At 40.4% G+C, this 12,787-nt stretch overlaps 2 protein-coding genes across 2 annotated transcripts; both read right to left on the minus strand.

The window, feature by feature from the left end:
* Positions 1-1,703: 1,703 nt before the first annotated feature.
* Positions 1,704-3,197, minus strand: LOC131632341 (uncharacterized). Its single transcript, XM_058903099.1, has one exon. The coding sequence runs from the start codon at positions 3,195-3,197 to the stop codon at positions 1,704-1,706; it is 1,494 nt and encodes a 497-aa protein (XP_058759082.1).
* Positions 3,198-5,912: 2,715 nt separating this feature from the next.
* On the minus strand, positions 5,913-7,196 carry LOC131632342 (uncharacterized). Its single transcript, XM_058903100.1, has one exon. The coding sequence runs from the start codon at positions 7,194-7,196 to the stop codon at positions 5,913-5,915; it is 1,284 nt and encodes a 427-aa protein (XP_058759083.1).
* Between the last annotated feature and the right edge of the window lie 5,591 nt (positions 7,197-12,787).

Here is a 12,787-nt window from a genome sequence, read left to right on the forward strand (position 1 = left end):
TACTGTCTCAGTCGGCGAGCAGCCCACGCCAAAGCACAGCAAGTTTTCTTGAGTAATGAGTATTTTGATTCACAATCGGTAAACTTTTTGCTAAGGTAATAAATTGCATGCTCTTTTCGACCAGACTCGTCATGCTGCCCCAGCACACACCCCATTGAATTCTCGAGGACTGTTAAGTACATGATCAACAGTCTACCTTCCACTGGAGGCATAAGGATTGGAGGCTCCTGCAAATACTCTTTAACTTTATCAAATGCCCTTTGACAATTGTCATCCCACTTTATTGCCTGATTCTTTCTCAACAGTTTGAAGATAGGTTCACATGTGGCGGTAAGGTGTGAGATAAATCTCGCAATGTAATTCAACCTTCCCAGGAACCCACGAACCTGTTTCTCAGTCCTCGGTTCGGGCATCTCTTGTATAGCTTTTACCTTAGCAAGATCGACCTCAATACCCTTTTCACTTATGATGAAACCAAGCAACTTTCCTGATCTCACTCCGAAGGTACATTTATTGGGATTCAACCTTAACCTGAACTTTCTTAACCTTTCAGAAAATTTCTTCAGGTGAACAAGGTGCTCCTCCTCAGTATGGGACTTTGCAATCATGTCGTCCACATAGACCTCGATCTCCTTATGAATCATGTCGTGAAACAAAGTCACCATAGCTCTTTGATAGGTTGCCCCAGCATTCTTCAACCCAAACGGCATGACCTTGTTACAAAAGGTGCCCCAAGGCGTAATGAATGTTGTCTTTTCCATGTCCTCGGGCGCCATCTTTATTTGATTATAACCAGAAAAACCGTCCATGAAGGAGAAAACCGAGAACTGAGCAGTATTATCTACCAACACATCTATGTGAGGAAGCGGGAAATCATCCTTCGGGCTCGCTCTATTCAGATTTCGATAGTCGACACACATTCGTACCTTCCCATCTTTCTTAGGTACATGTACAATATTGGCAACCCATGATGGATAAACCGTTACAGCGAGAAAGCCTGCATCAAACTGCTTCTGAACCTCTTCCTGGATTTTCTTGGACATGTCAGGACGTGTTCTTCTGAGTTTCTGTTTGACAGGCGGAGAATCTTCTTTAAGAGGTAACCTGTGCACAACAATATTAGTATCTAATCCAGGCATATCTTCGTAAGACCAAGCGAAGATATCAGAATACTCCTTCAACATTCCAATCAACTTTTCTTTTACATCCTCATTCAAAGAAGCCCCTATTTTAACCTCCCTTCTCATCTCTTTGGTGCCAAGATTCACCGTCTCAATAGGCTCTTGATGTGGCTCGATCACTTTCTCTTCTTGTTTCAACAATCTGGCCAACTCATCAGGGAGTTCACAATCTTCTTCATCCCCTTCTTCAGCGATGTAGATAGGATTGTTGAAGTCATAACGAGGCATAGCAAAATGGTTATCAACAGAATCTGGAGGAGAAGTGGATCTGCATGAATTATGATTTATGCTTTATTTTAGAATGGAGGGATGATGATGAATAAGAAACGTTGCCATTTTTTATTTATTTATAACAAAAGTAAAAGTAAAAAAGAAAGACAGGGAACAAAAATGTTTGAATGCAAAAACGTCCTTTTATTAATGATTTTAACATTGAAAAACAACAAATGATGCCCTACATGTGTTCACTGTGTCTTGGGCAGAACACAGGAATTATTGCATGATGAACAAAAACAAACAGTATTACTCTTGATCAAAAGCAATTGAGATGATGTCCTTGGACGACCAGTTGAGAAGCTTCTGTCCTGGGACACACGGCTTGATCCATTCCTCGATGGCATAATCGCTATCCATATCATCATCAGCAGCACATACATGATCTTTCACAATGCCAGCACTAGAGAACTTGATTGGAACGAAGGTTATGGGCTTCTTGGGGGGCCCATCAGATGAACTCTGACCCAACTGATATCCAATCCCACATTTATCCTGCTTGATTGGTAAATCCAAGACTCGGCCCCATCCTTGAAGATGACCAGATTCAACCACAACTTTAGCTTCCTTTAGTGAAGACATGGGAGCCTCTAACTTCTTATTTTCAACATAAGGGATCTTGATAGTCTGGACAGCTTCAAAGGCCTGGCAAGGCGTCTCGTGGACCTCTCCTTCCACCTCGATATACCTGAAAGACGCGAGATGACTTACTACGTGTTCTTCTTCCCCACATATGGTGACTATCTTTCTTTGAGTTGCGAACTTGAGTTTCTGATGCAATGTGGAAGTCACGGCCCCAGCAGCATGGATCCATGGACGTCCCAGGAGACAACTGTAAGACGGGTGGATATCCATCACAAAGAAAGTAATGGTGAAGAGCTGGGGACCTATCATTATTGGCAAGTCAACTTCCCCAAACACTGATCTCTTTGAGCCATCAAAAGCTCTCACCGTCAGTTCACTCGGCCTTATCTCAACACCAGAATAATCTAGCCTCATCAAAGACGACTTCGGTAATACATTCAAAGAAGATCCAGTATCCACGAGAACACGTGATAACATAGTCCCTTTACACTCCACTGATATATGCAAAGCTCTATTGTGGTTTCTACCTTCGGAAGGCAAGTCTGCATCAGTGAATCCCAATCCATTACCAGCGTTGATGTTTGACACCACTCCTTCAAGTTGATTCACTGAGATTTCCGGAGGGACAAAGGCAGTACTTAGAAGTCTTAATAAAGCATTTCGATGTGTCTCCGAACACAGGAGCAACTGCAAAATCGAAATCTTTGATTGAGTTTGACTCAGTTGGTCAACCACTTTATACTCACTTTTCTTGATGATCTTTAAGAACTCTTCCATCTCTTTGGCCACAGTATCTTCAGAATTAGAGCTTTGCCCCTGATCCACTGCATCTTCTGCCACTCTTTTCCCTTTAGCTTGAGCTAGAGCTTCTGCATTATCATCGCGGGTATTCTGGGGAGGATTGAGAATACGACCACTCCTTGTCATTCTTCCAATGCCAACAACATTATCCACATCTTCTTTCTCAACCGGCATTTTAATCTCATACTGAGCCCCTTGGTAGAAAACTTCTCCCCCATAATTCCATGGGATTGCTTTTTCACTATTATACGGGACGGGACCAGGCAATGTAATGACCAAAGGAGGTGCTCTGGCAGGAATCAGAATTTTGGCAGGAGTATACGGGATGGATGCCACATTGACTTCATTCTCGACCATTTCGGGACGTCGCACACGCTCAAACTATAGATACCCACTATCTATCAACTGTTGAACCCCACTTTTCACCTTATCACAAACTGAGGAAATGGCCATGCAATCAATACAGAATTCTCCACAACCAGAGTATAGACCCATTCTCAATAATTCCCCCTTCAATAATGGCAATAGAGAGCCCAATTCGATCACATATTTGACCAAGCGAGCATCTTCAACAACCTCAATGGCATTTGCCGCATGAGTTCCATGGGGAGGCATAGGATTCTGAACAACATTAGGTCCTTGAGTAGGAGTAAACTCGATGGCTTTAGAGTCGAGAAGATCCTGGACTTTATGCTTTAATGCTTTACAGTTTTCAATATTATGTCCAGGTGACCCAGAGTGGAACTCACATCTTGCATTGGCATCCCAACTAGCAGGCAACTTAGCAGGAGTGGCCAGAGTCCTCAATTGGACCAACTTCAAATCGAGGAGATATGGCAATACTTGGGCATATGTCATCGGGATCGGATCAAAAACCCTTTTTGGCATTTTCGGCCGTTGTTGATACTGACGTGGCGGATACCCTTGTTGTTGATGTTGGAAAGGAGCATTTGGTATAGTCACAGCGGCTACCTGTTGATAAGCCTGGTTTCTGCCTCCCCCATAGTAAGCAGCACTAGTCTCGCCTTCTCTTTTCTTGGCAAACCCATTGTATGGCTTCTTTCCACCAGCCCCAGAGGAGGAACTAGCAGCACTTGGATTCTGTATTCTACCAGCCTTAATTCCACTTTCAATTCGTTCACCAATCATAACCAAATCGGCGAAACTCGAGGATGCAGAGCAGGCGGAGTAGTATTGGCCCTCCAGAGTATTGGTGAACATATCCATCATTTCTCTTTCCAGCATAGGTGGTTGGACTCTGGCCGCCAACTCGCGCCATTTCTGCGCATATTCTTTGAAGGACTCATTAGCTTTCTGGGCTAGATTCTGTAACTGAGTGCGATTTGGTGCCATGTCAACATTATACTGATATTGCTTTATGAAGGCCTCAACTAGGTCCCTCCAACTTCGGATATTAGCTCTCTCTAACCTCATGTACCACTCCAAGGATGCCCCAGTCAGGCTATCTTGAAAGAAATGCATCAACAATCCTTCGTCCTCGGAGTACACATGCATTTTGCGATAGTAAGCTCGGACATGTGTCTTAGGACAAGTATTCCCCTTGTATTTCTCAAAGTCGGGTACCTTGAATTTCGGTGGCACACGGACGCCAGGAACTAAACCCAAGTCCATGATATCCATCCCCAGTCCTTGGCCTTCCATGGCCCTCATCCTTTCCTCCAGACCTCTAAACATCCTTCCAGCATCATGTGGAAGTCCCCATTCACTTTTAGGAAACAAATCCTCGTGTCGGTCTTCTTCCAACACGGGGATAGCAGCAGCCCTTCTGATTTGTTGTGTAGTTTGTCCTTCAGGAGTAGGCTGGGGAGGCCCACGAGGATTGCCTTGATTGGCAGCAGAAGGAATTACACTAGGTCCTCCATTCACAGGTTCACCGTTGACACGGATATCAGCAGAATTTCTTTGCGGGGGGGTCCGCAACAACCTGAGCAACCGTGTCCATCCGGATTCTGAGCTCTTCTTGGCGATCAGCCATGCCTTGCATGACTTCCATGAACTGAGCCATCTGAGAAGTAACCTGAGCTCTCATCTGGATAAGATCATCCCTTAACTGATCCATTTACAGTGATTGATTAGCCCTTGTGTAGTAGCGATGTGTAGGTGGAGGTGCAATTGCTGAAAGAGAAAGCCTGATCAGTCAAATAAGAACATCATCTGATGTACCTGTTTGTGCATGATGTGTATGAGGTGCATGTGTGCATATGATGTGAGGTGCCATTTTCAAAGTTCCAAAATTTTTAATATTAATCAAGAATGTTTAACAATGTGACAAAGGATAAGCACAAGAGGAAACAAAAGACTCAGATTTCATTAATAACGTACTCTTAAATTCGGGCATACCCATTCATTAACCAGATAGTTCAAATAACGAAAAATAGAAGGACCCCATCCAACAAGCCTGGTGGTGGTCATGAAATACAAGCTCAATTATTAATCCATCTTGGTGTAAAACAAAGGTCCTCCTTGTCTGAAGTGCTCGTCGTTCCACTTCTTAGTTTCATCAAACATTTTCTTGGTCACTTCTCGATCTCTTCCTTTCACAAAACTCTGAATCACCACATCTTTGCGAAACAACTGCCCATCTAACATCTCACAGTGGACCATCAAGCTCTCACATCCTTTGCAATCAGGGAGGGTATCCTTCTTAGATGTGCTTCCTATTTCCGTTATCTGGTTTCTGAGCTTTGCATTCTCTTCTGTTAGTCGAGCGGAGCGGAGATGACTACCTTTAAGCTGCGTCTCAACTGCTATCCTTTGGGTAATTTCCTCTTCAAGCTTCTTCTCGACTACTATCCTCTGGGTAGTTTCCTCTTCAAGCTTCTTTTTCAAACTCTTCACCTCGGCCCTAGCCTCTTTCTCTATTCTGAGCTTGTGAGCCCTTAAGTCTTCTCTGTATTCTCGCTTGAGCTTTTCTTCCGCTTCTTTTACAGCTTCTTCTATAACCCTTTGATGGTCCTCAACACGAACAGTGGTAGCTCTTTCACCCCTTTCAGCTCTAGCCCTTTTTTGAACTCTGGAAGATCCTCCTTTCAGCATTTTAACCTCATGTGCTTATTCATCCCTTTTCTGATCCACCAAGAAGTACTTTATCTTAGCATCTTCCCCTTTTTCTCGCAACCGGATATTTTCCACATGCACTTGGTTGTACTCTTCAGCTGGTACAGTGGCAGTTAAAATCTCAGGTGGTTGTTCATATAGAGGACTAACCTTCGGGAAGGGCAACAGGCATTCCTTAACTCTCTCTTTAACCCATTCAGTATAAGCTTGCTTAGCAATAGCATTCTTCCCCCCCAAGGTAGTTCGGTCATCTGTATGAATGTTGTTCCACGCGCTTCTTGCCTTCTCCAAACCTTTTGGGTCGGTTCCTTTCTCAAAGCAAACAGTCTCGAATATCTCTTTATCCAAAGGCTTGTCCTTCAGTGCAAAACCCAACTGGCGCAGTGCGAGCCTCGGATTATAATTGATAACTCCTTTTGTTCCTATGAGAGGAACATTGTCAAAATTGCCACATCTGGTTATAACTTGCTCTATGTTTGTTCGGAGGTGATACCAAACAATATCGTTTGCAGTAAGTCCCATGATCCTTTGAGGCCATTTCTGTGAATCTCTTGTGGTGACAAACGCTCCGCTTTTAGGCAAATGTGAAGAAAACCATTCGTATAGTATTGGTAAACAGCCCCCAACTGATCCTTTTTTCCCATACCTAGAATGGATGGCATAATAAGTGTCGGCCAACAGAGTGGGCACAGGATTTTGATCCATAAAGAGACAGATGGCAGTAAGATCGACAAAATTTGGAATATTCGGGAACATCACTAATCCATAGATCATGACGGTCAGGAGAGCATTGAATTCTTTCCACTTTTCCTCAATAGCAAGGGCTTCAGCCTTCTTCATCAGAAATCTCACATAGAATCCATGGGTTCCACCATTAGGCTTCCAGTTATCCGTAACATCCTTCAAGCTCAAATAAAGAGCACCCGCAATGCGGTCCATTTTGTGCTTCTCAGGTACACATACAAAAGGAACCTTATGTTGGACTTTGATTTGAAGAATGTGTGCATACTCTTCGAGGGTAGGGGCTAATTGGTAATCTTGAAAGGTGAAGCAGCGCAGCTCAGAATCATAGAACTGAAGAAGAGTATAGAGACCCCACTCATCAATACGAGTAGTTAACATAAGCAGAATGTGGCCATAAGTCTTTCTGAACTCATCCAGATTGTGCCCAGTAACTAGGGTGCTCAACTGAACCAAAGGGGTCGTGTCCTCACGGTAAAAACTGCAAGTGAAGGTACTTTTCGTAGCCTCTTTGTTGACGGTCACACTGTTAGCCATTCTTGATGAGAAGTGTTGACTTTGGATACCCTGAAAAATGGCATGCATATGAATATTAATCTCTTTTTTTCTTTCCCTTTTTTTTCTTCTTTTTTTTTCTTTTTTCCTTTTTTTTTGAAATTAAACATGCTATGATGAGTATGATGCAATGAAAGGTCCTCTCCATATAAGAGAAGTGTATGTTGCCTCTGAACAAGATCGGATGTTGCAGGATCAAAGGTCCGGCATAGGTACTGTCATACCCCAATTTTTGACCCTAAGATCATACCTCATTTGCATATAAATCATCAATCAAGAGTTTCATCTTAAAGCTCTGCTCTCGGTGTTATGCTCACTTCATCTGCAAGGGAATCATCGAGCACCAATGTTTTAGTCTTGTATATATTGTTTTACTAACCAAAATACCAAAAATATTGCCTTGTGCTTTTGTGTGTTTGTGTTTTGTAGGTACGAAGTCATAACATCCATCAAAAGGAGCATTTTTCAACATTTTCACTATGCAAATCGATTTGCATAAGGTGTAAATCTATTTACACAACTGTTTCTGCACCAGATTTGCTTCTGCCATCAGTGCAAATCGATTTGCATAAGACAGCAATCGATTTGCATAACTGTTTTTTCCCCAGATTTTGCCTTTTTTAGCTATGTAAATAGATTTGCATAAAGTGTAAATCGATTGCACCAGTGCGAATTTGGAAAAATGAAGGCAAATTTCAGCTTTTGAAAGTGTTGACATCATTTGCAAGCATGGGAAGCATGACTTAGCTCTTGTATTTGATTACCTACATCATTTAATCATAAACCCTCATGTGATTGCATCAAGACCATTGGATCTCATTTTTGGCTCCAAATCCTTTTCCCAAGCCTAATTCTATTTTCCAATCCTAACTCCAAACCACAAAAATTCCTAAGCCTAGCTCCTATAAATTAAGCCATTCCCCTCTTCATTTTTCAAGCTTTGATAGCCAAGAAAACTCTTGCTCTTTCTCTCCTCACCTCTTCCAAACCCCTCACTCAAAGCTCTTGTTTCTTCCACAAAAATTAGTGAGTCACATCTTGAACCTCACTAATTTAGAGCTAAACCTCAACATAAACACTACTTTCTTCATCAATTGTGAGAGATCAAGGCTTGTGGTTGTGTGTTCTTGAAGAAGATTCAAAGTTTGTGAAAGATTTGGTAAAATTCTAGATCCTTTCCATAATCCAAGATGTGATCCATTGTTTTTTATGCTTGATGCACCTTTGGTGCTACATTGATGAGTTTTTCTTGCTTACTTGATACATTTTCGTGCACAAATTGATCCAAGATCACAAGGTGTTTGGTTTTATGTTTAAACAAGTTTTCTTCTCTTTATTTGCTGTTTTTTTGAAAAACTGTGTTGTGCAAATCGATTTACATCTGGTGCAAATCGATTTACATAACTGAAAAACTGCGCAGATTTGAAAATAGAGTTATGCAAATCGATTTACACTCTGTGCAAATCAATTTACATCTGAGCAGAATGTGTTTTTTTGCCTTTTTTGACTTGTTTTTGGTTCTAACTCATCTTCTACTCCTTTCTTTTGATATTTTCTTTGAATCACAAGTTAGAGGCCTAATTTCTCTCTAATTTCAATGGACTTAGGGCGTCGATAGGATGAGAATCCAAATCCGCAAAATTAAGTGATTGAAATTATGGATGAAAGGAGCCTTTGAATGTGGTTCCATCTTTTATTTCTTTTTATTTTGATCGATGAAAGTCTTAATACCTTGAGAATTCTTATGGATTCTTGGTAAAGACTAGATCGCTCCTTATTTTTATTTTCGTGCGGTATTGCTTTCGGAAAGTGATCTACATATCACTTCTCTCGCATGCATTAGCACATAAAGTTTTGACCGGCCTCGTTGTAGGGTGATTTCTACATAAATCACTTGGCGATCTGCTTAACATAGCGCAATATTTCGTGTCCCGAATCAAAAAGATCAAATATGGAAGAGAATTGTATGCGGTTGATTTAAGACTTATGGAGGTTTATCGTGTAGTCGCTATGATTTTATCAAGCTTCTGATAAATTTCCATTGAATTTAAATCCGAGAACATCTTTCACTCACCATCGATCTTCCTTACTAACTTTGATAACATACTTGACAAGTTTCAAGATGGTTATCTTTAACATCTAACAATTGACTTTAATTTCCGCAATTTATTATATTGCTCTTTATATTTTGCTTTATGATTTGCTTTAGCATTTCATCATATTTACATTACGCTATTTTCTCTTTGTCCATTTGGACGTTTATATTCCGCTATTTTCTCTTTGTCCATTTGGACATATGTTTATGCTTCCGCTATTTTTCTTTTGTCCACTTGGACCATACTTTACTTTTATGCTAAAACACTAATAAATAACAAAAATCTAAAAAACACCTAAGGCTCTCTTTTGGACTATTGGTTACTATCCCTAGCATTTTGGAGATTCGGACTTATGGACCTAGTACCTCTGGACCCTTATTCTATTGTTACTCTGCTGTTATTCTGTCTGTCTGGCATTGGATTGTTGTCTGTTTGTATGTGCAGGTATTTCCTTGAAAGCCCTTGATGGTTAATTCCAAGGCATTTATATAAGGATTTTACCCGAAAACAGCCGTTACTCTGCCCGATTTTTGTCAGAATTTTAATGTGCTTAATGCGAAATGGTGCTAAGATAATAAGTTCATCTGGATCCCCAAGTGATAATGTTGGTTTAGTATTGATATTCCAAAGGATGGGAAATCTACCTTGACTCACAATGTCAAGTGTTGGCTTCTTATTTCGATTAGACCGTTTCTTTCCTTAGCTTTTATTTTACGCAATAGGATAGCCTCTTCATCTCCTCCCATTCTTAAATTTTCAAAATCTTCTCCCTTTTTCAAAAACCTTCTTATGTTTGCAATCATTTTCAAAACGTTTTCTTTAAAATATCTTTTGCCCTTAGTGGCCTTTTCCTCTTTTTCTTCAAAAGTTTAGACACTGTTAATTGTCGAAACGAGTGGTTATACCCCACGATTTTGAAATTGATTGATATAATGAGATCTTTTCCGCGTGAGAGAGCTAGTCGCATACTCGTCGATTTTATCCGAGTTGGAGCCCTTCTTTCATTAGCGATGCAAAGAACTCGTTTGTTCTCATGCTCAAGATCAATGGCTGAGTATTTCTCTCCGACAATGATAAAGTGTTTATTCGTTTTAAAAAGCGTTTTTCCCTTTTAAGCGGAACTACACTAGCTCTGACTTCTCCATTGCACCGAGGAGGTATGTAGGCACAAGGCTTAATGTCTTGCCGAGCTTATTTTTAAAAAAAATCAAACAAACCCTTTTTTAGCACACACGACACAGATTTTCAAAAAGGTTCCTGTGGAGTACCACAGATATGAGGGGTGCTTAAAACCTTCCCCTTGTATAAACAACACCCGTACCTAAGATCTCTTCTTTTTGTTTTAAAAACAAACTTTGGGTTTTATTCGTTCTTTTCCCTTTTCCTTTGGAAACAATAAAGCGCGGTGGCGACTTTCACTGAAATATTGAGTCGAGTCAATTCTATGGCTTCGATCTCAGATTTTCCCCGCTACAGAAAAAATGGAGACTTTGTCATACCCTAACTTTTAACCCCCCTGAGATGACATATCTTCAGGATTTTCATCAGGTCAAAGCAAGTACCCAGAGCAGTCACTTCTTCATCTGGCATTTAATCAAGGATGTTCAAAGACAAGAAAACTCAGGCAAAGGATCAATCAATAGAAGGATTAATCTCTAACACAATCATAGGACTCAAAAGCTTCACTTTTATATTCACCTATGATTGATTAGACACCCAGTCATCTGAGTACAGGTTTACTCAGGTCACCAGACTAGGGTTTTTGAGCCTATCAAGGACTGAAATCAGGGATCACCTTTGGGAAACCCTGAAAAGCTCCAAGACATCTATTAAAGACTTCAATCATCTTCAAATGATCCATACAATAAGATCCACTGGACATCACACCTCAATTCAAGATCCACAGTCATCATTTTCATATGGTCGACAATTAGGGTTTTTAACCTAATTCATCTGGATAGTTGACTTTTAATCAGGGCATGGATCCAAAACTCAATACATGATTCAAGAACCTCTACTACCTCAATATAACCCATTTACATCACTCATTTGAGGAGAAGATCTTAATTCCACACAAAAGTCCAAAATCTCACTTTATCTGGAAAAAGTCAACTGTATGGGATCACCTTTGACTTTTAAGATTTTTGGTCAAACCATGACTTTCAAAGATCAATATCATCAATATATGGATATTAAAGTCATTTGACCAAAGAAATTCAAGAAGAATCATCAAGGAGCAAAAAGTCGGGAATTAGGGTTTTTGAGGGCATTGTGGGAACTCAAAATTTCACCTACACAACTCAAAAAACTTCCAACATGAAAGTTGTAGATCTTGCAAAATAAAACAACATCTTACATAGGAACGTTTTTCAAAAGATCAACCATTTAAGAGATTTGGAATTTTGAAGCTTTAGGTTATAAAAACTTAGAAATTTTTCTAAGTGTTTTAACCTAGTTTTCATCCAACTTTGGGCTCATTTTTCACAATTTTCCCAAATGATTCTGAAGAAACCCCAAACTAATGATTTGAAGTAGATGTTTAGGGCTTTCCAAATTGTGCTCAACCTTCTCCAAATTCATTTTGAGCTAGGAGTTATGCTTGTTCAAAGTTGGCCTCATGAAGTGAAATTATAGGTCATGCCTCATTTTTGAACTTTGAAATTTTGTGCACATGACCTCACTTATGGATGCTACACGACCCATAACACATCTGAAAATATGCCATGCATTCATTTTCACCATAGCATAAGAATTGAGGAAGATTCCCAAAACAAGAACATGTGATTATGTAATGATTACATTTGGGAATTTATGGCAAATTGATGAATCACCCAAGGAATCTTCTCACCAACCCATTAGAGTTCATTTCTGTCTCAGAATTGTCCCCTAAGATCAAGCAAAATCGAGGGCTAGGGGATTGATCAAATGGAATCAAAATTCTCATCATTGCATAAGAGATATTTGCAAACTTCCTTCATGGCCAAGAAAACCAAATCAACCTCACTAAGCAAGCTCACTCCTCTGCAACTATACTGAACCATTTGCCTATAAATAGGAGAGCATACCTCAGTAGAAAAACACACCAAAGCAACAGAATTCTTGCTTTCTCTCTTCTTTCTTCATACTTAGTTTTTTCAAAGGTCCTTTGGCAAGAAGACTCGGATTCTTCAAACCAAAGCTCTCTCTTTGGAAGTAAGTATTCAAACACATTGGGGGAAGCATTTAGAGGTGATCCAGACCTCTGGAATACTTCTGGGCGTGGAGAATCATCATCTTCACCTCTCACTTGGAGCTGTTGCAGTTGGGGTCGAGCAAGAGGTTCTGGGCAATTTCAATCCAAGCCAGGCATCTCAACACCTTCCAGGAGGATCACTGAAGCTATCTGGATCGTTGCAATAACTCTGCAACACACTTTGATCAGAGCCAAATCTTCATTTTTCAGGTAAGTTTCAAGAACTTCAAACTCTATAATTCACG

This window comes from Vicia villosa, unplaced genomic scaffold (genome assembly GCF_029867415.1).
Source record: "Vicia villosa cultivar HV-30 ecotype Madison, WI unplaced genomic scaffold, Vvil1.0 ctg.000936F_1_1, whole genome shotgun sequence".
NCBI lineage: Eukaryota > Viridiplantae > Streptophyta > Magnoliopsida > Fabales > Fabaceae > Vicia > Vicia villosa.